Raw genomic sequence first — 26,576 nt, forward strand, 5'->3', positions numbered from 1 at the left:
TCTGCTATTAAAAATTTAAATTATATCTATTTTTTATTTTATCTGTTCTTTTAGCCTTTAGAGTTCTTTTTTTGGGGCCACACCACACAACTCGTGGGATCTTAGTTCCCCAACCAGGAATTGAACCCAGGCCCTTGGCAGTGAAAGTGGAGAGTCCTAACCACTGGACTGCCAGGGAATTCCCTAGAGTTCTCTTTACTTCTTACTAGCCCACTGGTTAGCAAACTGTGACCCACAGGCCAAATTCAGTCCACTGCCTGTTTGTGTAAATAAAGTTTTATTGGAACACAGCCGTGCTCATTCATTTACATACTGTTATGGCTGTTTTCATGTTACAGTAGCAGAGTTGGTAGCTGCAACAGAGATGGCCCCCAAAGCCTAAAATATTTACTTTTCTTTATAAGAAAAGTTTAATCACTCCTGTACAAGCCAGTTCCTCATTATTCCAATCCCGTTATGGTTAATAATTCTTCATATTAAAATTTCCCTGTTCAAATTTACTGTGTGGTTTCTCTAACCTGCTTAGACCCAGGCTAATACATCTCCAACCTCTCTGTCCCCTTTTCACAGTCCATTTTCAGTCTTACCTTTCTCTACTTATCCCATAATTTGAGTGCTCCTCAAGGTCCTCCTCTGAATTTTCTCTAACTTCCTCTCCAAGTGACTCTTCTGCTTACCCATTTTCAGTCATCAATTTTGTGGAATTAACTAAAGAAACCTCAGCTACAATTGGAGTGGGACAGGCCTATATGGGGAGCTCTCATGCCCAGCCATGCATCATCAATTACTCCAAACAGGAAGAGACGTTTGCCTACATCTCCCACAGGAAAATGTTGCCTACATCACTATCCAGCAGGAAGAAGAAAACTCTCCACTGCATACAGTCTGGCCAATCAGACTTTAACAGCCCAACCAATAAGAAGCCTCCATACTTTGGATTCCCAGCTTTCTCCAATGGACTCTTTGATTATCGCAGCCCCTCCCCACCACCCCACCCTGCTTTTGCTATAAAAGCAAGCTCCCCTTCCTTGTTCTCTGGGTTTGCCCATGGGCCACCATAGTTTGCATATCTTGAATTTCAGGTTCTTATGGCTATTTCTGAATAAAATCGCTTTTGCTTGTAAATAACTCCCTATTACATTATTAAAATTGACAGGTTTAGCCAATTGTTTTTAATCTGGGTTCTATGGATGAAATTGCATGCAAATTTTGTGTAGATGCCCAAATGTGCATATGTATAAGAAGAAGTTCTCCAGCCTCATCTTTCTTTTTTTTAACATCTTTATTGGAGTATAACTGTTTTACAATGGTGTGTTAGTTTCTGCTTTATAACAAAGTGAATCACTTATACATATACATATGTTCCCATATCTCTTCCCTCTTGCGTCTCCCTCCCTCCCACCCTCCCTATCCCACCCCTCTAGGTGGTCACAAAGCACAGAGCTGATCTCCCTGTGCTATGCGGCTGCTTCCCACTAGCTATCCACCCTACATTTGGTAATGTATATATGTCCATGCCACTCTCTCACTTCGTCACAGCTTACCCTTCCCCCTCCCCATATCCTCAAGTCCATGCTCTAGTAGGTCTGTGTTTTATTCCCGTCCTACCACTAATCTCTTCATGACATTTTTTTTTCTTAGATTCCATATATATGTGTTAGCATACGGTATTTGTTTTTCTCCTTCTGACTTACTTCACTCTGTATGACAGACTCAAGGTCTATCCACCTCATTACAAATAACTCAGTTTCATTTCTTTTTATGGCTGAGTAATATTCTATTGTATATATGTGCCACATCTTCTTTGTCCATTCATCTGTTGATGGACACTTAGGTTGCTTCCATGTCCTGGCTATTGTAAATAGAGCTGCAATGAACATTTGGCAACACGGCTCAGTCATTAAGGGCACAGACCATGGATACAACCTGCTTAAGTTTGAATCCCAGCTCTGCCACTATGTCCTGGGCTAACGTATTTAACCTTGTTGCTGTTTCAGTTTCCTTGTCTGTGAAATAGGGAAAGTCATAGTACCTACCTCATAGAGTTGTTATGAGAGTCAAGGTAGTTAATAGATATAAAGCACTTGGCAAGGGCCTGGCACTTAATAAGCACTATATAAGCACTGGCTGTTACTGCCATTTCTGGCACTGCCCCTAGCCCCTGTGCCTCAACTAGACCAGTGTTTTCCATTGTTCTAGTGGCCCCTGTTTTAACTCTGCACCATCAAGTGCACTCACTCAAGTCCTCTGCTCAGAGCACTCTTGCCTATATGTTGCTTGCCCACTAACTCCTGACCTTCCTCAGGCCTCAGCTCAAATGTTATTTCCTCAAAGAAGCCTTCCTGATTTCTAGACCAGGAGAGGTCCCCTACTATGACCTCCCAAAGCTTTCTCTATTTTCCCTCATAACCCTCATCACAATTTATTCACAGTGATCACTTGTTGCAGAGGTAATTTCTCCCTTGTACTAGGCTCCTTGCTGGACCTCAGCACAGTGCCTAGTACATTGTAGGAATACCATAAACATTTGTCAAATAAATGAGTGAATGAATAAGGAACAAAACATGGGAAAGGCTTTTAATACAGGTGTAAAACTCTATTCAAATATTAAGTAACACAATAATGAGCATGTGACAAAATCTGATGACTTTAGATAATATAATGTTAAATCAGTAGAAATTTGTATTGTGTGAAGGAAACCCTCTTCTCTCCAATTGCTATAAAATATATTGGTTCAAATTGAGCTTGGAATATGTGTCTTTCAATCAAATGGAAATGAATTATCCAGAAGAACCAGAATACATTACTGTGTGCAGTCAGGGACCACAGACAGATAATGACTTAAAACATTCCCCACCTTCACCCCCAAGGAAACGAGACAGAGTCCTCAGATGGCAGACTGAAAGGAGTGACTGACCAGGGAAGCTGCTTGTTCCCACAGAATTTCCATGGCTTTAATTCAAGACAGGATTAAATACTTTCATGAGTAGGCAAAACCAACTGTGCTAATCTGAGAAATCCATTGCTACCCTGGGAGTTAATATAACTAACCCAAGTCATCAAGAAAACTATATTCTATCATCAGTTAACACTCAAACACCAGGAAAATTATGATTATACTTTATATTGCATTATAATTCCAAAAAGACACAATAAAATGATTCTCCTGGTAGTAATGTCTTCAGCGACCGATTGCTTCTGCTTCTTTGCGTGAAGGAATCCCTAAGGAGGAAAGATTCCCGCCTCCCCCACCAACTGTCAGACTTCAACCGCTCCTCTTTTGTGCAGTCAGCCTTAGAACATTTCCCAGACGCCAATATTTGACCTCCAGGAGAAACATGCGGTAACCGCCTAACCAAAATTGGGAAAAACTGAACCAGGGTCTGGACTTAGGCACCGGCACAGAGAGGACTGGGGAGATTTCATGGTGGCCAGAAGGGCCATGGGAGAGCTGGTTCGATGATCCCAAAGGCCCTAGATCCTAGCTGGTTGGGGACCCTTTGCGTATCTGGTGCAAGATTCAGCTTCTCTCAGCGTCTGGGAACAGCGTGCTCACATGCCAAGCTTTGGACTACATTTCCCAGACGGCTTTACTCCCCGGGCTGTCGCACTTTACTAGGGCGTGTCTCGGAAGAGAGGCCACAGCCGGCGAGCGCCGCTGGGGCATCTCGCTCACCTCCGGCAGCCGCACCTGCCTGCCCGCGAGATGATTGGGGTCCTGCTCCTGCTCCTCCTCCTCCCCTTTCTCCTGTACATCGCTGCACCCCAAATCAGGTCTGTGCAAATGTATTGCCTTCTCTTGAGAAGCCTTCGGGGGAAACATTCATCCCCATCGAAGCTCTGTTCTTCAAAAGAAGGAAAGGAAGACTCCCCGCGGGGCTCCAAGTAGGGGAGTTCGGTTGGTCGGAGGAGGTCCAGCTGCCCTGGGTGAGGAGGGCGATACCAGGAGACCCCAGGCCGTGGGAAGGGGCTGCAGTCCGGAGCACCCTGCTTTGTTTCCTCAGTGCGAATCGTGACATCTGCAGCTCCATTGCTTGCTCTCTTGTTGCTGTTAGATTTGCTTTTTCTCTGGACAGATGTAGTAAAGGAGAGAAATGAAAGGGTTTCATCACATTCTCCTGCCTTCTACCTGCCTTTGCAGCAGGAGTTGGGGGTGGGAGGTGGTCCGAGCCCTGCTCTGGGGTTTGGGGGTGGGGAGGAGAGGTTGAGGGTCGTGGTCTCTTGACCAGGTGACACATCAGCCAGTGGCTGGCTGAGTGCCCCGGAGAATCAGCAGCGAGTTGCACACTGCTGATTGGTGCTGAGTAAATCACCAGTAGTGACGGTGGACCAGTGCCTGAAGACGCACCCTCCTTCCCTCGGTGGGGATTGGATGGGCGGGGGAAGGGGAACGCGGTCACTGTCTGAGTGGAACTGGAAGGCGCGCTAGGTCACCCTCTGCCGTTTCTTACCACATTCACCCCTTCTTCCCTTTCTCCCCACCTCCCTCGAGCCCCTCCTCCAGTTGTATTTTTCCTCCCCTCTGCACACGCAGTACTTCCACCTCTAGGCACACATGGGTGTTGGTACTGGGCCGAAACGCTGCTTTTTATCTCTTTCCGCCACGACATCCTCTTATCCACATAGAGTCTCAGTAAAGAGTTGAACCTGAACTGAAAATAGGGCTCATACCTCAGCAAGACTTTTCTAAGGAAGGTTACATTCCAAGGGTGATGTTCCAAACCACCTAGCTAGGTCATGGGGGCTCGACCAGAGCAGGACTTTCATAGTAGATTGTATCTTTTCTTCCTGCTGGTTAAGGAGAAGGAAAAGCTGGGTAGAGGCCCTGATATGTTGAGGCTCCTGGAGCTACAGCCGAAGGAATGTGGGAAACTGAGCAGGGAGGCTTGTTCTGAGGAGGAAGATATCTGTTGGTGGTCACCGTGAGTTAGTTTGCTTCCTTCATGGCCTGTTTGTTCTAAGCAGGAACTTGAGTGGCTAGAAGTGTGTACTTTGCAATTCTAAGTTCAATGAAAAAGGTTGAAATGCTCTTAAAAATGCATCTCCCAGTAAACAAATTGTTTTAAATTGAGCCCCCAAGATGTGCAGAGAAAAGAACAATCCGAGGCCTACTAATACTTGTTTGTGCATTCATTCTTTTGGAGAAGCAGGATGAAGGAAGGACTCAAATTAGTGAAACCAGGACTTGAATCTCATCTCCCCTTTGCACTTATTTGCATTATTCTTTGTCTTATTTATTTTTTCTAAATGTATTTATTTATTTTTGGCTGCGTTGAGTCTTCGTTGCTCTGTGCAAGCTTTCTCTAGTTGCGGCAAGCAGGGGCTACTCTTTGTTGCTGAGTGCAGGCTTCTCACTGCGGTGGCTTCTCTTGTTGTGGAGCACAGGCTCTGGGCACGCAGGCTTCAGTAGTTGTGGCATGCGGGCTCAGTAGTTGTGGTGCACGGGCTTAGTTGCTCCGCGGCGTGAGGGCTCCTCCCAGACCAGGGCTCGAACCCATGTCCCCTGCATTGGCAGATGGATTCTTAACCACTGTGCCACCAGGGAAGTCCTTCTTTGTCTTATTTTTAAGTGTGTGTGTGTGTGTTTCTGTTCGTTTTGTCCAGGTTGACAAGCTTTCATAATTTTAACTTTGTTTTGGGTAAGCTGTTTTATTAAGGCCATAAAGTGACAGTTATGGACAGATTAACATCAGTGGACCAGTTCTTTCTTTTTCTAGGCTGAGTCTTGTGATTTCCTAAGCCTAAGAAAGAGCTCCACCAGGATCCTGGCTAAACAGATATTCATCATTTCTTGTAACTGCAGGGAACAGTGCTAAGGTTTGCCCTTATAATAGACTCACTTCTGTCCTTTTTTAAAAAATAAATTTATTTACTTATTTATTTATTTTTATTTTTGGCTGCGTTGGGTCTTCGTTGCTGTGCATGGGCTTTCTCTAGTTGTGGTGCGTGGGCTTCTCATTGTGGTGGCTTCTCTTGTTGCGGAGCACGGGCTCTAGCCACACGGGCTTCAGTAGTTGTGGCACGCGGGCTCAGTAGTTGTGGCCCACAGGCTCTAGAGCTCAGGCTCAGCAGTTGTGGTGCACAGGCTTAGTTGCTCCGTGGCATGTGGGATCTTCCTGGACCAGGACTCGAACCTATGTCCCCTGCATTGGCAGGCAGATTCTTAACCACTGTGCCACCAGGGAAGCCCGAGCAAGAAAATCTTAAGAGCAGAAAATTTTGTTTTCTTTCCTACAACCTTCCTTTAATCTATAAAAAGACAGCAGTAGAAGGAACCAAAACATCCCTCAGCCTTGGGACCTGTAGACATGGGGATGTTGCAGGAGTCGCTGGCTGAGACAAAGAGAATGAAGAACTGATGAGCTCTCTTCTGTCTGCAGGAAAATGCTGTCCAGCGGGGTGTGTACATCAACCATCCAGCTTCCTGGGAAGGTCGCTGTGGTCACTGGAGCCAACACAGGCATCGGGAAGGAGACAGCCAAAGAGCTAGCTCAAAGAGGCAAGTTCATCTGCTTCTAATTCCCTCCTGCCACTGTTGTTTTTTTTTAATTGAAGTATAGTTGATTCACAATGTTAATTTCTGCTGTACAGCAAAGTGATTCAGTTATACATATATATACATTCTTTTATTAATATATTCTTTTCCATGTGGTTTATCATAGGATATTGAATATAGCTCCCTCTGCTCTATAGTAGGACCTTGTTGTCCATCCATTCTATATGTAATAGCTTGCATCTGCCAATCCCTAACTCCCAGTCCATCCATCCCCCACCACCCCCATCTTGCAACCACAAGTTCGTTCTCTATGTCTGTGAGTCTGTTTCTGTTTTGTAGATAGGTTCATCTGTGTCATATTTTAGATTCCATGTATAAGTGATATCATATAGTATGTCTTTCTCTTTCTGACTTACTTCACTTAGTGTAATAATCTCTAGTTGCATCCATATTGCTGCAAATGGCATTATTTCATTCTTTTTTATGGCTGAGTAGTATTCCATTGTATATATGTACCACATCTTCTTTATCCATTCATCTGTCAGTGGATGTTTAGGCTGTTTTCATATCTTGGCTATTGTGAATAGTGCTGCTATGAACATAGGGGTGCATGTATCTTTTTGAATTATAGTTTTGTCCAGATATATGCCCAGGAGTGGATTGCTGGATTATATGGTAATTCTATTTTTAGTTTTCTGAGGAACCTCCATACTGTTTTCTATAGTGGTTGAACCAACTTATATTCCCACCAACAGTGTAGGAGCATTCTTTTTTCTCCACACCCTCTCTAGTATTCATTATTTGTAGACTTTTGATGATATGGCCATTCTGACTGATGTTAGATGATATCTCATTGTAGTTTTGATTTGCATTTCTCTAATAATTAGCGATGTTAAACATCTTTTCATGTGCCTATTGGCCATCTGTAGATCTTCTTTGGAGAAATGTCTATTTAGGTCTTCTTCTTACTACTGCTATTTTATCCCTTGAAATGATGACCATTCTCATTATTTCCTCCCAGTCTTGGAATTCAAGAATATTCCAAGTGCCCCGCTGATTTGCTGGTCTGACACTAGTACAATGTTCTGCATATAATGGACACAATGAATATTATTGATTTATTTTTCTTTCCTGATTTGTTCATCAAATACCTCTGTGTGAAGTAGGGGTAATTCCTTTTTTAAAAAAAAACAGTAGAAAATAACATTTAACATTAGTATTAGGTCTTTGATGCTCACTCAGAAACAGAGCCAACAATTTGTCTCTTTTATATGTTGGTTGACAGGAGCCCGTGTATACTTAGCTTGCCGGGATGTGCAAAAGGCGGAGTTGGTGGCCAGAGAGATCCAGATCATGACAGGGAACCAACAGGTGTTGGTGCGGAAACTGGACTTGGCTGATACTAAATCTATTCGAGCCTTTGCTAAGGGCTTCTTAGCAGGTAAGTGTGGCACTGGAGACTGTGCTGTGGGTCTTGCAGTCAACATGGCAGACTTAGCTAAAAGGAAAAGATTCCTCTCCTTCTGTGACACATAGAGATGCTAGACAAAATATAGCCCCAAACTTCTGATTCATAGCTGAACTCATTAGTAACGAAGGGAAATACTCAAGAGGCAGAAACAAAAAGTGAATTCAAAGGTTCATAGCAGTGCATAAGAACTAAAGCCAGAAATCTCATACGTGTACCAGAACTCAATATGGGCTTTAAGGTCTGAAGTCCAAATATCCGTACAGGGATAGGAGATGAGACCTCAGGATGTTGAGAGCTGGGTTGCTGTCTGTGTCTGAGGCTCCATATAAGGTTGGGATTAACAAAAAGCCATCTGGTCCTTGGTACAGGGAGCTTAAAAAAAACCCCAGGCCACCAGCTCAGGGACATGACAAAGAAGCTTATCATCTCTTTAGAACATGGATGGATAAACGGTCATCTGCAAGAAATTAGAACTTCAAGCTGACATCATTTATGGGGTTGGGGGGGGATTCATTCACACCACCAACTGGTGCAAGAAACTTGAGCTGAGAAATTAATGTAAAACCCCATAGTATCCCATCAAAATTGAGTCCAAGAGCACTCTGTAGGCTTATTCCCTCATAACCTAGGGATCTAGGCCTCCCAAGGGAAGCAACTTCTGCTGATATATACTTTTAGTCAGAAATTACAACTCATATGAGGAAATAAATCATAAGAGAGAGTTGGCAGATAAAACAAAGGGGTGAAACCAGTGTTTCTTTGTGGACCTGAATCCGAGCAGCAGGGAGGCATAGAGAGAGTATCCTTTTTCTCTTGTTTTGGAATTTCCCATTCAGCTTGGGAAGTCTTTCTGTTGGGAGAGATAGTCAGAACACTTCCCAAAAGCACTGAGTTAGTAGCTCCTGAATTGGAAAGATTGAAAAGGCCATTTGGTAGTTTCAGGTGGAATTGGGCCCTGTATTAAGAGTATGTATGGGCTTCCCTGGTGGCGCAGTGGTTGAGAGTCCGCCTGCCGATGCAGGGGACACGGGTTCGTGCCCCAGTCCGGGAAGATCCCACATGCCGCGGAGCGGCTGGGCCCGTGAGCCGTGGCCGCTGAGACTGTGCGTCCGGAGCCTGTGCTCCGCAACGGGAGAGGCCACAACAGAGAGAGGCCCGGTTACTTCAAAAAAAATAAATAAATAAAAATAAAAAAGAGTATGTGTGATTCAACTGAAGTCTTAAAATGAAAAAACAATACAAAATAAGTATGAGGGGAAAATAGAGGAAAGATTGACGCCATGCATTCTCATTTTCAAAGCATGGGTATGGGGCAGATTTCAAAGATGTAACAGCTGTGGCTGGCCACTTCCACACTCCATCCCCTCTTCCCTGCAGAGGAAAAGCATCTCCACATTTTGATCAACAACGCAGGAGTCATGATGTGTCCCTACTCCAAGACAGCTGACGGCTTTGAGATGCACATGGGAGTCAACCACTTAGGTAAGAAATTGTGTCTCATCACAAAGCTAGAGGGAAACTAAAGTTCTCCTTGGAAAACTTAGGGTCATATGGAGCCTTCTTTGTGGTGTGATTGGACCTTTGGGCCATAATAGACTAAAAGTGTATAATAAATAGTGTTGTCCTGCCTGAAAGCTCAGGCTCGCTTGAGGTTCCTCCCACTTTTTAATCTGTGCTTCAGATTCAATTTACCTTAGAATATTTTTGAACAACCTAATTGGATTGGGGGCTGTGTTGCTTTCTTTGTAAAGACACTTGTGGCCAGCATCAAGTAGAGGCCACCTGCTCTTAAACAGCGATGTTATTCAAAGTTGGAATAAGACATGACTTCGTATTCATATTCACATAATCCAGACCTACCTCACAGAAAGATGTCTCATGTCTTTGGCTGTCCCTATTTCCCTAAACCGTCACTGAACTTATTCTGTAGTTGATAATGAATTAATGAGGCAAAAAGCCTTATTCTTGAATGCTCTGCCTTCCATAGCTGAGCCTGGCTCACCACTACTCCCTTCACCCTCAGATTGGCCCTGAACTCTGTTAATTCTACCTTTTCTCAAAGGTCACTTCCTCCTGACCCACCTGTTGCTAGAGAAGTTGAAGGAATCAACCCCATCAAGGGTAGTGAATGTGTCTTCCTTAGCACATCACCTGGGAAGGATCCACTTCCATAACCTGCAGGGTGAAAAGTTCTACCATGCCGGTCTGGCCTACTGTCACAGCAAGTTAGCCAACATTCTCTTTACCCAGGAACTGGCCCGGAGGCTAAAAGGTAGGCTTAGAAGAAATGAGTGTGGAGACATGAGTCAATGGGAAGTAGCTAAAAGCCATGGGAATAGGAACTGTTTTCTGGAGCCCATCCTCTGGACAGGACCTGCTTCCATGGCTCTACCTGGGTATAGTTTTAGTAAACAGCCCACAAGTGAATGTTGGAGGTGACTGGGAGGTAACAGGAAAATTCTGAAGGCTGGGCTTTGGCAGTTACTAGCTGCATGACCTGCAGCAAGTTGCTTAACTTTTCAAGACTTATTTCCTCATATGTAAAATGGGACTGCTTCACGGATTATTGTCATGATTAATTCAGGCCTCATGAGCAAATCAAGTTTTTTGACTCGTAGTGAAACTAGATAGAAGGGAGGGACCAGAACTGGCACTAGCTACAACCATTGGGATAAAACAGGTGCTGGGACTATGGAGGGGGTCTCCCTAACAACAGAGGGTCAAATAAGAGGGAAATGTATGCTTGAGGAGGGGAGTCTCCAGTCACAAATAAACAGAGGTCCTTAGAATGGTCTACTATGGATTTCCAATAAATAGAACAGGAAATCCAGGGTGGACAATTAGAGTTGCTTAGGATTAAGGCAGGCAGAATTCAGGCTGAAGGTATCAGACACGTTAGCCCCATCGTTGGAACAGGATCGCCAAGCCACGTGGACAGCTGTGAGATGGAGAGTTATGTGTATGCCCAGGGCATAACATCCTTTATCAGCTTGGGATGGATCAGGGTAACTGGATGGTGAAAACTATCCAAAGGTTGGTCAGGGAGCTAGGGTGGCCTGGAAGTGGAGAGATGGACCCAGCTGTGAGGATCAGATAAAAGCAGAGGCTACAGGAGTGAGAAAACCTGATAAGTGTGAGGATTAGGTGGGAAATAGCTTTGATGCAATGAAAGAAACCTGGGCATGACGGAAGAGTCATTCCTTCAGCCATTCAACAGCCACGTATTCAGTGTCCATGCTATTTTACACACTGGATTAGTAGAGTGGTGGAGTGGTTCACATCCAATGGGAGAGAGAAATAATTAGCAAGTACTTATACAACTGTCACATGTAAAACCACATGTAAAATCAGTCTAGTAATGCATGAATAATTCTCATTGTAAAAAGTTCAAATAAGATGGAAGTATATAGAGTTATTCTCCTCTCTTCCCTTTCTGCTTTTCTCCCCTCAAGATACCACTGTCAACAACTTGATGTGCACCATTCCAATTATTTTCTTGTGCATTTACATATGTATATATCATACATAAGGAAGTGAAATTCCAACACAGTATCTTAGAGATCTTTCCATGTAGTACATGGAGATTGACCCCATTACTTTTGTTGGCCACATTGTGTTTCATAGTATAGATGTGCTTTAGTTTATTCATTTCCCAAACAACGTCTAGACAGTTTTCTTTTTGTTGTTGTTATTTAATTATAATTGTGATAAATGCTATAAAGGGGAATTACGAGGACCTATAATGGATTGGCAGGGGGGTGGGGAGAACCTTATTCAGTCTGAAGGATCAGGAAGGACTTTTCTGAGAGAGTGAGTTGCAAGCTGAGCCCTTGCAGGATGATTAGAAATTAAATGGGTTACAGTGTGGGTGGGGTGAGGCAGCTGAGGGGCTAAGGAACATTCCAGGCAGAAGGAAGAGAATGCATGAAGGTCTGGTCTCTGCTTGAGAAACTGAGAAAAGGCAGTCATAGTTAGAATGTAGAAAGCAAGAGGTCTGAGCTGAGACTGATAAGGAAGGTGAAGGTGAAATCCAGAGAGGCCACAGTAAGGATTTTAGTGTTTATTCTAAGAGCAATGGAAAACCGTTAAAATGGAATCCTTTTTTATTTTTTTATTTTTGGCGGTATGCGGGCCTCTCACTGCCGTGGCCCCTCCCGTTGCGGAGCACAGGCCCCGCCCCAGACGCACAGGCTCTGTGGCCATGGCTCAGGGGCCTAGCCGCTCCGGGGCATGTGGGATCTTCCCAGACTGGGGCACGAACCCGTGTCCCCTGCATTGGCAGGCGGACTCTCAACCACTGTGCCACCAGGGAAGCCCGGAATCCTTTTTTAAAACGAGGGCAAGAGTGGATGCAGCAGGTGATTTCTGTGGTTGAGGTAAGAAGTGAGGGTAGCTTGGACTACCTCCAAGTAGGTGGTGGAGATGGAGAGTAATAGACACTCCTGAGAGATATTTAGGATGTGAAAATCACAGGGCTTGTTGCTTGGAGATGCATGGTGAGGTGGTGGATCCTTAAGGACTGGTCCTGTGTGCCTGCCTGGTTGAAAGTGTAGGGAACACTGCAAGAACCAGGTTTGGCCTTAAATATATGAAATCAGTTTTGGACCTCTGAGTCTGCATTACTATGGGTCATCTAGAGTAGATGTCAAGTGGAAAATAATACAGGTCCCTAGTCCTTTTTCTGTAATTATGAAATCCACAAAGGCCTGAAAACTCAGTTTTTTCCTAAGCTTGATACCAAAACTCATTTGGCAGCAAAACCTCACCTGTACTAGGGAGAGTAGGTAATAGACATTTTATATATATAAAATAAAATTTAAAAAATTGGAAACATTTCTGACCCCAGCGTTTCTAGAAAAGAATCGGGGACCTGAAATAGCACATGCATAAGTGTCATTTAGCACTTATCATGCACCAGACAGTATTCTAAGCTCTTTTACACATGAACTCATTTAATCCTGAGAAGAGCCCTGTGAGGTGTAGGTATTATAATTATCCCTATTTTACAGATGAGGAAACTAAGTCACAACATTAGGATGGTCACACAGCTAGTGAGTGGTAAAGCTTGGATTTGAAACTGGGCAGTCTGACTACAAAGTCCATACCCTTAACCAACACATTATACTGCCTTTTATTGTCGGCCAAGAGTTACAAGGAGCCACTTGGACCGTAGATAAAAATGAGTGCTATAAATTACAGAGAGGGAATTTAGTGAGCCATGAGAACTCTTAACATTTAAAGTTTGGGTAGAAGATGATGAACCGGTCCAGGAAACAAGGGGATGCATCCAGAAAGGTGAAAAAAAAACAGAAGAGGTGTGGGATCATGGAAGCCAGTGAAAAGGCAGCTTTAGGATGAGAGTGGTCAACAATGTCAAGTGCTTCTGAGAGGTCCTGGCTCTGCTGCTTCCTAGCAGTTAATAACCTCTCTGAGCATTAATTGTAATCTGTGAAATGAAGGTATAAATTACTGTGAGGAGTGCTTGCGATAGCATCATGGGAAGGGAGTCCACATGGGGCAAATGCAAATGTTTATTAATGTCTTCTGCTCTCTTTGGCCACTTGACAACATCAAGTCCTGTCTTCCCCTCTCTATATGGCATCCCCGCATCAGGCTCTGGTGTTACAGCGTACTCTGTACACCCTGGCACAGTCAACTCTGAATTGGTTCGGCACTCATCCCTCATGAGATGGATTTGGTGGCTTTTCTCCTTCTTCATCAAGACCCCTCAGCAGGGAGCCCAGACCAGCCTGTACTGTGCCTTAACAGAAGGTCTTGAAGTTCTAAGTGGAAACCATTTCAGGTATGAATGTATCTGTTTTTGAAGATGGAATTTCATTGCCCACAGGAAATAATTTGGATTTATCTGGTATACCATACCCTTTTTATTTATTTTGGGGGGAGGGAGCGGGTGTTTATTTATTTACATTTTCATTTTATATTGGACTATAGTTGATTTACAATGTCGTGTTAGCTTCAGGTATACAGCAAAGTGATTCAGTTATACATATACATATATTCATTCTTTTTCATATTCTTTTCTCATATAGGTTATCATAGAATATTAAGTAGAGTTCCCTGTGCTATACAGTAGATCCTTGTTGGTTATCTATCTTAGATATAGTAGTGTGTGTATATTAATCCCAGGCTCCTGATTTATCCCTCCCCACCATGTTTCCCCTTTGGCAACCATAAGTTTGTTTTCGATATTTGTAAGTCTGTTTCTGTTTTGTAAATAAGTTCATTTGTGTTACTTTTAAAAATTAGATTCCACACATGAGTGATAGCATATGATATTTGTCTTCCTCTGTCTGACTTACTTCACCTAGCACCTAGTATGATAATCTCTAGGTCCATCCATGTTGCTGCATATGGCATTGTTTCATTCTTTTTTATGGCTGAGTAATATTCCATTGTCTGTATGTATACCTTACCTTTTTTAAAAAGTACATTGTCCAATATGGCTTTTGTCTCTTGACTCTAGGGATGAAGGTAGTTAATGATGCTGCTAATGATGCTGATGTTTTATCTTTTAATAGGGGAATTTGACCCATTCACATTTTTTTGTGGTAACTGCTAGGTTTGATTTTATTCATGCCATCTTTTATATGGATGATTATGCTTTCTGGTTGTTTCTTTTCTTCCTACATTTTTTTATGTCAGTCTAGTTTTCTTTGTTCCTTTTTGGACTCCTAGTTCTATTTTTTCACATTAAAAAGAATTTGAATCTGTATTTCTCCATTGCCTTCAGGACTAAAATAGTATCAATGGACTCCCTTCTTGAATAAGTGAAGACTTTTAAAACTTTGTATTGTAGGGAATTTTGAATGTACACAGGAGTAGACAAAATAGCATGTTGAATCCCCATATACCCATAATCAGCCTCAACAACCATTAACCCATGGCCAATCCTGCCCCATCCCCATCCACTACCCCTTCCCATATTTTTCTCATTCCATATTATTTTGAAGCAAATTCCAGATATCACATAAGGTCAAAATTTTAACACGGTTTCACCTCCACCTTCAAGATTTTGTGGAAATAATCTGAAATTTTAGAGAAAGGGCTATAAATAAATTCAGATTGGAATGAAAGGTAGACAGTCAGATCATGAAAGGTCTATAATGACAGGCTTAGAGAGGAGCCACAGAAGTTGTTTCAGTAGAGAGAGCCACAATCTGGTCTGCAGTTTAGAAAAATATCCTTAGTAACTCCGTTTGATGAACGAATGAAGTACCCCAAATGAGAGAGTATGAGTTTCTGATGTAGGGTAATGACAGCCGGAGTGAGGAGAATGGTTTAAGTGAGAGACCCTGAAGAGGCAGGATTTTTACCACTTGATGACCAACAAGTGAGGGGGTAGAGGAGGATTTGGTGACCTGGGTTCAAGCCTGAGTTATTAGGAGAGTAACTGTGACATTAACTGAGACAGAAGATGTAGATAAATAATGTGTATAACTTAGGGTTCTTTGATTCCAAACCAGTGGAAATGGACTCTGGCTAACATAAGCAAAAAGAGAATTTATTAAAATATGGGGATACTCCTACGTTTGAAAGGAAGACTGAAGAGTCAGGCTTCGAACAGTCAGAATGGCCAGTCAGCTGGCCAGGACCCTGCTGCTGGAGTGAGTGAACGCCAGCTGTCTTCAGTCTGTTGTGTTGCTCACCATTCACTCTCCAGGGAGGAAGCATTGGGTCTCCTTCCTGCCCCAATCATCGCCTCCATCCTCTCACCCCCACTTGCTTGTCTACAGGAGGACAGGCAAGCATTTGATTAATGGGCTCTTCAAACTATATCCAAGAGGAAGAGGTAATTCCATAGAAAGAAATCAGGTTTCTATTGCCAAAAGAATGTGGGATAGATGTTCATCCAAAGAGTAACAATTGCCCACTATGTAATAAACCCAGCTCTGTACATGTTGAGTGTGTTATCCATAAGATATGTGAGTAGAACTGTGTAGTGCATAGTTGGAAATGCAGGTCTGAAGTGCAAGAAGATAGATTATTTAGTTTTCTACACTGGAATGATTTTCCAAGAGTGACTGGATTCTTCTTCCCTGGAGATTTTTAAAAATGAAATAACCCTTTATCTTGGTTTTGACTGAATGGCTTAGAGTCAGCTTCAAATCCATAATCATTGAATTGACTTTTGAAGAGCCTTTCCAGTACAATGGATTCTTAATTTTAAGCATTTCGAAGATCCAACAGCAGCCATGTAGACCACTAGCAAGACATGTCTTGACAAGTCTGTCTTGATTGAAGCTTTAGGACCTTTGCACTGGTTGTTCTTTTCTGCCTGAAACTCTAATCAACTTTTTGTCTTTATAGATTTGCCTATACAGTTAGAATTATATAATATATGGCCTTTCGTGACTGGCTTCTTTCACTTAGCATTACATGTTAAAGGTTCATCCATGCTAAAGGGTGTATTAATACTTCATTCCTTTTTATTGCCAAATATCTTATTTTATGGATACACCATCTTCATTTATCCATTCATCAGTTGATGGGCATTTGGATTTTTTTCCCATTTTGGAGGTTATTAAGATAATGCTGCTATGAACATTCATGTACACATTTTGAATGCATATTTCTCTTGGGTTTAAACCCAGAAATGGAATCTCACTGGAATATGGGTCATATTTTAACTCTACTTTAGCTGTTGAGAAACTACCAGACTGTTTTCCAAAGTGGCTGCACCATTTTACATTGCCACAAGCAGTATATGAGGGTTCCAATTTCTCCACATCCTTGTTAGCACTTGTTATTGTCTGTCTGTCCTTTGATATTAGCTATCTGAGTATGTATGGAGTAGCATCTCATTGTGGTTCTCATTTGCATTTTCCTGCTAATGATGTTGAACATCTTTTCATGTGCTTATTGCCCGTTTCTATATCTTTGTTGGAGAAATGTCTATTCAAATCCTTTGCCCATTTTTAAATTGGATTGTCTTTTTGTTGTTTAGTTGTAACAGTTCTTTATATAATCTAGATATGAGTCCTTTATCAGGTATATGATTTGCAAATATTTTCTCTCATTCTGTTGGTTTGTCTTTTCAGTTTCTTCATGGTGTCCTTTGAAGAACAGAAGCTTTTAATTTTGATGAAGTCTCACTTATCTATTTTTTCTTTTATCACTTGTGCTTTTGGTGTCTTATCTAAGAAACTGTTGCCTAGCCCCAGGTCACAAAGATTTATTACTGTTTTCTTCCAACAGTTTTATAGTTTTAACATTAAGTTCAGGTCTATGATCCTTTTGTTTTTCTTTTTGAATTTTATTTTATTTATTTTTTATACAGCAGGTTCATTTTTTTTAAACATCTTTATTGGAGTATAATTGCTTTACAATGGTGTGTTAGTTTCTGCTTTATAACAAAGTGAATCAGCTATACATATACATACATCCCCATATCTCTTCCCTCTTACGTCTCCCTCCCTCCCACCCTCCCTATTCTACCCCTCTAGGTGGTCACAAAGCACCGAGCTGATCTCCCTGTTATACAGCAGGTTCTTATTAGTTATCCATTTTATACACATCAGAGTATACATGTCAATCCCAATCTCCCAATTCATCACACCCCCACCCCCACCCCCGCCACTTTCCCCCCTTCGTGTCCATACGTTTGTTCTCTACATCTGTGCCTCTATTTCGGCCCTGCAAACCAGTTCATCTGTACCATTTTTCTAGGTTCCATATATATGCGTTAATATACGATATTTGTTTTTCTCTTTCTGACTTATTTCACTCTGTATGACAGTCTCTAGATCCATCCACGTCTCTACAAATGACCAAATTTCATCCCTTTTATGGCTGAGTAATATTCCATTGTATGTATGTACCACATCTTCTTTATCCATTCGTCTGTCGATGGGCATTTAGGTTGCTTCCATGACCTGGCTATTGTAAATAGTGCTGCAGTGAACATAGGGGTGCATGTGTCTTTTTGAATTATGGTTTTCTCTGGGCATATGCCCAGTAGAGGGATTGCTGGGTCATATGGTAATTCTATTTTTAGTTTTTTAAGGAACCTCCATAATGTTCTTCATAGTGGCTGTATCAATTTACATTCCCACCAACAGTGCAAGAGGGTTCCTTTTTCTCCACAACCCCTCCAGCATTTGTTGTTTGTAGATTTTCTGATCATGCCCATTCTAACTGGTGTGAGGTGGGTGATACCTCATTGTAGTTTTGATTTGTATTTCTCTAATAATTAGTGATGTTGAGCAGCTTTTTAAAAAAAATTTATTTATTGTTTATTTTTGGCTGTGTTGGGACTTTGTTGCTGCACGCGGGCTTTCTTTAGTTGTGGCGAGCAGGGGCTACTCTTCGTTGCAGTTTGTGGACTTCTCATTGCGGTGACTTCTCTTGTTGCGGAGCACAGGCTCTAGGCGAGCAGGCTCAGTATTTGTGACTCATGGGCTCTAGAGTGCAGGCTCAGTAATTGTGGCGCACAGGCTTCGTTGCTCCACAGCAAGTGGGATCTTCCCAGACCAGGGCTCAAACGCGTGTTCCCTGCATTGGTAGGCGGATTCTTAACCTCTGCACCACCAGGGAAGTCTCTGTTGAGCAGCTTTTCATGTGCTTCTGGGCATCTGTATGTCTTCTTTGGAGAAATGTCTCTTTAGGTCTTCTGCCCATTTTTTGATTGGGTGGTTTGTTCTTTTAATATTAAGCTGCATGAGCTGTTTATATATTATGGAGATTAATCCTTTGTCCGTTGATTCGTTTGCAAATATTTTCTCCCATTCTGAGGGTTGTCTTTTCATCTTGTTTGTAGTTTCCTTTGCTTTGCAAAAGCTTTTAAGTTTCATTAGGTCCCATTTGTTTATTTTTGGTTTTATTTCCATTACTCTAGGAGGTGGATGAAAAAAGATCTTGCTGTGATTTATGTCAAAGAGTGTTCTTCCTATTTTTTCCTCTAAGAGTTTTATAGTGTCCTGTCTTACATTTAGGTCTCTAATCCATTCTGAGTTTATTTTTGTGTATGATGTTAGACAGTGTTCTAATTTCATTCTTTTACATGTAGCTGTCCAGTTTTCCCAGCACCACTTATTGAAGAGACTGTCTGTTCTCCACTGTATACCCTTGCCTCCTTTGTCGTAGATTAGTTGACCACAGGTGTGTGGGTTTATCTCTGGGCTTTCTATACTATACCATTGATCTATATTTCTGTTTTTGTGCCAGTACCACACTGTCTTGATTCCTGTAGCTTTGTAGTATAGTCTGAAGTCAGGGAGTCTGATTCCTCCAGCTCCATTTTTTCCCCTCAAGACTGTTTTGGCTATTAGGGGTCTTTTGTATCTCCATACAAATTTTAAGATGTTTTTGTTCTTGTTTTGTAAAAAATGCCACTGGAAGGGATTGCATTGAATCTGTAGATTGCTTTGCATAGTATAGTCATTTTCACAATATTGATTTTTCCAATCCAAGAAGATGGTATATCTTTCCATCTGTGTCATCTTTGATTTCTTTCATCAGTGTCTTATAGTTTTCTGAGTACAGGTCTTTTACCTCCTTAGGTAGGTTTATTCCTAGGTATTTTATTCTTTTTGTTGCAGTGGTGAATGGGATTGTTTCCTTAATTTCTCTTTCTGATCTTTCGTTGTTAGTGTATAAGACTGCAAGAGATTTCTGTGCATTAATTTTGTATCCTGCAACTTTACCAAATTCATTGATTAGCTTTAGTAGTTTACAGGTGGCATCTTTAGGATTGTCTATGTATAGTATCATGTCATCTGCAAAGAGTTACAGTTTTACTTCTTCTTTTCCAATTTGTATTCCTTTTATTTCTTTTTCTTCTCCGATTGCCGTGGCTAGGACTTCCAAAACTATGTTGAATAACGGTGGTGAGAGTGGACATCCTTGTCGTGTTCCTGATCTTAGAGGAAATGCTTTCAGTTTTTCACCATGGAGAATGATGTTTGCTGTGGGTTTGTCATATATGGCCTTTATTATGTTGAGGTAGGTTCCCTCTACAGCCACTTTCTGGAGAGTTTTTATCATAAATCGGTGTTGAATTTTGTCAAAAGATTTTTCTGCATCTACTGAGGTGATCATATGGTTTTTATTCTTCAATTTGTTAATATGGTGTATCACATTGATTGATTTGCATATATTGAAGAATCCTTGCATCCCTAAGATAAATCCCTCTTGATCATGGTGTATGATCCTTTTTTTTTTTTTTTTTTTTTTTTTTTTTTGTGGTACATGGGCCTCTCACTGTTGTGGCCTCTCCCGTTGCGGAGCACAGACTCCGGACGCGCAGGCTCAGCGGCCATGGCTCATGGGCCCAGCCGCTCCGCGGCATGTGGGATCTTCCCGGACCGGGGCACGAACCCATGTCCCCTGCATCGGCAGGCAGATTCTCAACCACTGCGCCACCAGGGAAGCCCTGTATGATCCTTTTAATGTGTTGCTGGATTCTGTTTGCTAGTATTTTGTTGAGGATTTTTGCATCTATATTCATCAGTGATATTGGTGAATATCATCAATATACAGTGATATTGGTCTGTAATTTTCTTTGTTTGTAGTATCTTTGTCTGGTGTTGGTATCAGGGTGATGGTGGCCTCATAGAATGAGTTTGGGAGTGTTCCTTCCTCTGCAAATTTTTTGGAAGAGTTTGAGAAGGATGGGTGTTAGCTCTTCTCTAAATGTTTGATACAGTTCACCTGTGAAGCCATCTGGTCCTGGACTTTTGTTTGTTGGAAGATTTTTAATCACAGTTTCAATTTCATTACTTGTGATTGGTCTGTTCATATTTTCTATTTCTTCCTGGTTCAGTCTTGGAAGGTTATACCTTTCTAAGAATTTGTCCATTTCTTCCAGGTTGTCCATTTTATTGGCATAGAGTTGCTTATAGTAGTCTCTTAGGATGCTTTGTATTTCTGCAGTGTCTGTTGTAACTTCTCCTTTTTCATTTCTAATTTTATTGATTTGAGTCCTCTTCCTCTTTTTCTTGATGAGTCTGGCTAAAGGTTTATCAATTTTGTTTTTCTTCTCAAAGAACCAGCTTTTAGTTTTGTTGATCTTTGCTCTTGTTTTCTTTGTTTCTATTTCATGTATTTCTGCTCTGATTTTTATGATTTCTTTCCTTCTACTAACTTTGTGTTTTGTTTGTTCTTCTTTCTCTAGTTCCTTTAGGTGTAAGGTTAGTGTGTTTGAGATTTTTCTTGTTTCTTGAGGTAGGATTGTATTACTATAAACTTCCCTCTTAGAACTGCTTTTGCTGCATCCCATAGGATTTGGATCATTGTGTTTTCATTGTCATTTGTCTCTAGGTATTTTTTGGTTTCCTCTGATTTCTTCAGTGATGTCTTGGTTATTTAGTAACGTATTGTTTAGCCTCCATGTGTTTGTGTTTTTAACTTTTTTTCCCCTGTAACTGATTTCTAATCTCATAGCGTTTTAGTCAGAAAAGATGCTTGATATGATTTCAATTCTCTTAAAGTTACCGAGGCTTGATATGTGACCCAAGATGTGATCTATCCTGGAGAATATTCCATGCACTTGAGAAGAGAGTGTAAACTGCTGTTTTCGGATGTAATGTCCTATAAATATCAATGAAATCTATCTGGTCTATTGTCATTTAAAACTTGTGTTTCTTTGATAATTTTCTGTCTGGGTGATCTGTCCATTGGTGTAAGTGAAGTGTTAAAGTCCCCCAGTATTATTGTGGTTACTGTCGATTTCCTCTTTTATAGCTGTTAGTAGTTGCCTTATGTATTGAGGTGCTCCTATGTTGGGCGCATATATATTTATAATTGTTATATCTTCTTCTTGGATTGATCCCTTGATCATTATGTAGTGTCCTTCCTTGTCTCTTGTAACATTCTTTATTTTAAAGTCTATTTTATCTGATATGAGTATTGCTACTCCATCTTTCCTTTGATTTCTATTTGCATGGAATATCTTTTTCCATCCCCTCACTTTCAGTCTGTATGTGTCCCTAGGTCTGAAGTGGGTCTTTTGTAGACAGCATATATATGGGTCTTTTTTTTGTATCCATTCAGCAAGCCTGTGTCTTTTGGTTGAAGCATCATTTACTCCATTCATGTTTAAGGTAATTATCAGTGTGTATGTTCCTATTACCATTTTCTTAATTGTTTTGGGTTTGTTTTTGTAGGTCCTTTTCTTCTCTGTGTTTCCCACTTAGAGTAGTCCCTTTAGCCTTTGTTGTAGAGCTGGTTTGGTGGTGCTGAATTCTCTTAGCTTTTTCTTGTCTGTAAAGCTTTTGATTTCTCCATTGAATCTGAATGAGATCCTTGCTGGGTAGAGTAATCTTGGTTGCAGTTTCTTCCCTTTCGTCACTTTAAATATATCATGCCACTCCCTTCTGCTTTTAGAGTTTTTGCTGAGAAATCAGCTGTTAATGTTATGGGAGTTCCTTTGTATGTTATTTTTTGTTGTTCCCTTGTTGCTTTCAATAATTTTTCTTTGTCTTTAATTTTTGTCAATTTGATTAGTATATGTCTCAGCGTGTTTATCCTTAGGTTTATCCTGCCTGGGGCTCTCTGCACTTCCTGAACTTGTGTGTCTATTTCCTTTCCCATGTTAGGGAAATTTTCGACTATAATCTCTTCAAATATTTTCTCGGGTCTTTTCTCTCTTTTCTTCTTCTGAGACCCCTATAATGTGAATGTTGTTGTGTTTAATGTTGTCCCAGAAGCCTCTTAGGCTGTCTTCACTTCTTTTCATTCTCTTTTCTTTATTCTGTTCCGTGGCGGTGATTCCACCATTCTGTCTTCCAGGTCACTTATCTGTTCTTCTGCCTCAGTTATTCTGCTATTGATTCCTTCTAGTGGATTTTTCATTTAAGTTATTGTATTGTTCATCTCTGTTTGTTTGTTGTTTAATTCTTCTAGGTGTTTGTTGTTTAATTCTTCTAGGTCTTTGTTAAACATTTCTTGCATCTTCTTGATCTTTGCCTCTATTCTTTTTTTTTTTTTTTTTTTTTTGTCTCTGTTGGGTCTTCATTGCTGTGTGCGGGCTTTCTCTAGTTGCGGTGAGTGGGGCTACTCTTCATTGAGGTGCACAGGCTTCTTGTTGTGGTGGCTTCTCTTGTTGCGGAGCATGGGCTCTAGACGCGCAGGCTATAGTAGTTGTGGCTTGTGGGCTCTAGAGTGCAGGCTCAGTAGCTGTGGTGCCCAGACTTAGTTGCTCTGCGGCATGTGGGATCTTCCCGGATCAGGGCTCGAACCTGCGTCCCCTGCATTGCCACATGGATTCTTAACCACTGTGCCACTAGGGAAGCCCTGCCTCCATTCTTTTTCCGAGGTCCTGGATCATCTTCACTATCATTATTCTGAATTCTTTTAATGGAAAGTTGCCTATCTCCACTTCACTTACTTGTTTTTCTGGGGTTTTATCTTGTTCCTTCATCTGGTACAAAGTCCTCTGCCTATCTTTCTGCGAATGTGGTTTTTCTTCCACAGGCTGCGGAATTGTAGCTCTTCTTTTTTTAATTTAAAAAAAAATTTTTTGCTGTACACGGGCCTCTCACTGCTGTGGCCTCCCTGGTTGTGGAGCACAGGCTCCGGACGCAGAGGCTCAGAGGCCATGGCTCACGGGCCCAGCCGCTCCGTGGCTTGTGGGATCTTCCCAGACCGGGGCACAAACCTGTGTCCCCTGCATCGGCAGGCGGACTCCCAACCACTGCACCACCAGGGAAGCCCTTGAAACAATATAGTTTTAAAAATTGTTTCTCACATGACATCAAAGATCGTGAGCCTTTTACTCAATCATTAAAAAAAGAAAATAACCCTCCATTGAATCCCTGCTGTGTACTAGATGCAGAGAATACAAAAATGAGTAAAAGAATTATCCTTGAGAAACTTTTCTGGGTAGTGAAAAGTTGGGACACCCCTCTTGCATTTAATGGGGACTTAAAACAATTGTAGTTACAACAATGAAGAGAAGGTATATGAAACACCTGGGACCTTGTTATTACCATTTTTTTTCTGCTATCATCTTTTACTTCTTTCGTTGGTTATGAAGCTGACTTTACTTGTTCTTTGAGTTTAAAAACAGTTATAACTGCAGGTAGATCAGAAAGAAGAAGGTTTTTTTTAACCACTCCAAGCATCTATGACCAATGTAAATAGCAGAAGCTCAGCTACATGACACTGTACAAGGTCCTATAGAGTGGACCTTAGGGACATGTTTGAATAAAGTGGACATACACAGGAGTCAGGCAGGCACTGATATTACAGTTAAAAATAAATATATATATATATACACAAAGGGGAATATAAAGACTAAATGATACACATTATATATCAAACAAAGCATTCTGATCCGGTGTGGTCTAGTGAGATCTAAAATGGTAATTACATTTTCTCTGAGGTAAACATTGGAGGATGCAGAGATAGGACAGACACTGGTCCTGTGAAGCACCCAGAGCACATGTCATCCCTGGGTTGTTTTTCTGTTGTGTTCCTTATCCCAGGCAGAGAGGAGACTCCATTCTTAACCCTGTGCTTTAAGCCTTTCTCTTTCCTTTCCAGTGACTGCCATGTGGCATGGGTCTCTGCGCAGGCTCGTAATGAGACAGTAGCAAGGCGGCTGTGGGATGTCAGCTGTGACCTGCTGGGCATCCCTGTGGATTGACAGGTGATGGCAGTTGGACCCAAGAGAAGCCTGCAGTAGACTACTAAGTACTCCCTGCCAAAATGATTCTCCTTCAGGATGGCCAAAACCTTGAGCACAAAGAAAGCAAACCTTCCAGCCTTGCCTGCTTGATGTCTGATAAAAGCCCAGTGTACACTGCTAGATTCATCTAAACGCCTTGCATTTGTCCAGATTTATTTTGCTCCTGTTACTGCCAGAGTTACTAGAGATAATATAGGATAAGTAGACCTTCATATGACCTCCAAGCTCATATTTTCCTTCTGAAGCCTACTACCCAAGAGAACCTAAGCTATGGCAGGGGTTAATTTCTGGCACTTTGGATTAGTTTCTATCCTCTTTGTCCACAATGTAGATCCTCACAACCAAACAACCTTCAAGGGGGCCATCCTTTAGCCTTAGCTAAACTACAGGAGTCACAGTGGCTTGGCTCAAGAGCAGGGTTTGTCCCTCACCTCTTAAGAAAAACCATCATGGCACCAACATCTGGATTCGTTCAGGGAACTCTTCACTGAATCTGGATTGTGGCATGGCTTTATCTCTGACAACCTAAAGCCACTGCTGCTAAAACACTTTCACATGCCTAGACCCCAGAAGAGCTTCCTTTTCTAAGAAGTTGGTGGAGTTTACAGGATGGCAGAAATTTGGGGAAAGGCAAAAATAAAAATCAAATTTAAACTGTCATTCATTTTCCTGCTGTTTCTCAAATCAGCAAGAGGGTAGTGAAAGAAGCAGCTTGAGAAGATAGGCCACCTGACTTGAGTTACTGACCCTAGATCTATGGAGGCCTCCTTTTTGTGCCTTGGTTTCTCTTAGAAAACCAGAAGGGAAAGGCTATTTAGTGATTGTCCCTGAGTATATCTTTGTGTGTGTTCTTGTGTATTTATGCAGCTGGGAGTATTCAAAATAGCCACAAAGGAACAGTATTAAACTGGACCCCCGTGCAGGTAAATGATCAGAGACTGAGCACACCTGTGTCATTCAGTCCTTGATACAATGGAAAATGAACTCTGTATATGGTGATAACTACCCACCAAGAAGCACATGGGTAGCTGGGAAGAAGTCCAAAAGAGAGAAGAATCCTGGAAGATAATGCATGCAAATGCAATGAAGGGACTAGAAAAGGGTTTCAAACACACACACACACACACACACACACACACACACACACACACCAGCTAAATATGTTAGTAATATCCAGCAATAGAAGAATTGAGGGTGACCACCTGAGTTCAAGTAAGATGGGAAAGGCACTATGTTAAGCACCAATCAACCTATGTGGTAAAAAACAAAAAAAACCCAGACAAAAACAAACAAACAAACAACCCCCCCCCAATTATTTATTCAGCAAAATTATCTTAAGGACTGATATTGGTAATTGTAGTCAATTAAAAAATCTTTCAGGGCATTTCCTTACATTATCTTGACACGATTAAAATGTCTACTGTATTTGCTAGAAATCTACAATTTATTTGGAGAATGTTTATCAAAAGTAATGCTGCCAAAGGAAGGCTGAGAAATTGGTACTGTTCCATCACTTGTTTGGAGTACATTCTTCTAATAGAGTTTGTGATTTTCTTGGACTAACAATTTACATGTTCACTTTGGTGGAGAAGAGTTATAGGACTACAGTCTTCTCATATTTGTAAATAATCTTTTGTTGAACTTGTTTTGACCATTAGGCTATATATTTAGACATGGTCATTTTATGGAAAAAATTGGAAAACTTTTGATAATAGTGCAGAACCGAATTAATATTTTACTTAATTTATATTAACTGTCAATGACAAATAAAAAATTTGATTATTTATCATGTTTTTATTTACCAGAATAAAAACTATAAGAATTAAACAAATTTGAGTCAACAGAAGAAAACAATTAAATGAAAGCTTAATTAGAGTCAAAAGAAGAAAACACTTTTCATTACTACGGTTATGCAATCATTTCTTGTTCATGAGGATAATTTGTCCCAAAGCCAGCCACAG

The 26,576-nt window shown here is 41.4% G+C and overlaps 1 protein-coding gene across 3 annotated transcripts; it reads left to right on the forward strand.

Annotated features, from left to right (window-relative positions):
• Positions 1–3,309: 3,309 nt before the first annotated feature.
• Positions 3,310–25,275, forward strand: RDH11 (retinol dehydrogenase 11). 3 transcript variants are annotated; one of them, XM_067028299.1, is made up of 8 exons: positions 3,615–3,774; positions 4,801–4,926; positions 6,381–6,499; positions 7,782–7,937; positions 9,345–9,449; positions 10,030–10,239; positions 13,581–13,770; positions 24,471–25,275. In XM_067028299.1, exons 3-8 carry the CDS (start codon positions 6,385–6,387, stop codon positions 24,571–24,573), a joined length of 879 nt encoding a protein of 292 aa, XP_066884400.1. In that variant the 5' UTR covers positions 3,615–3,774; positions 4,801–4,926; positions 6,381–6,384; the 3' UTR covers positions 24,574–25,275. The 3 variants fall into 3 exon arrangements, with proteins under 3 accessions (XP_058914389.1, XP_066884398.1, XP_066884400.1); XM_059058406.2 differs by lacking the exon at positions 4,801–4,926 and having other exon boundaries at positions 3,310–3,774; XM_067028297.1 differs by lacking the exons at positions 4,801–4,926; positions 24,471–25,275 and adding an exon at positions 17,027–21,575 and having other exon boundaries at positions 3,609–3,774.
• Positions 25,276–26,576: the final 1,301 nt, after the last annotated feature.

The sequence above is a fragment of the Kogia breviceps genome, chromosome 3, assembly GCF_026419965.1.
Source record: "Kogia breviceps isolate mKogBre1 chromosome 3, mKogBre1 haplotype 1, whole genome shotgun sequence".
Lineage (NCBI taxonomy): Eukaryota > Metazoa > Chordata > Mammalia > Artiodactyla > Physeteridae > Kogia > Kogia breviceps.

What these genes read in the sequence shown, in the direction of transcription:
- RDH11 (XM_067028297.1), top strand. Translation starts at nt 3,707, where the DNA reads ATGATTGGGGTCCTGCTCCTGCTCCTCCTCCTCCCCTTTCTCCTGTAC. An exon ending in CATGGGAGTCAACCACTTAG is followed by an intron (nt 9,450 to 10,029) that starts GTAAGAAATTGT and finishes CTTTTCTCAAAG; the next exon opens with GTCACTTCCTCCTGACCCAC. An exon ending in CTAAGTGGAAACCATTTCAG is followed by an intron (nt 13,771 to 17,026) that starts GTATGAATGTAT and finishes TTGTCTTTTCAG; the next exon opens with TTTCTTCATGGTGTCCTTTG.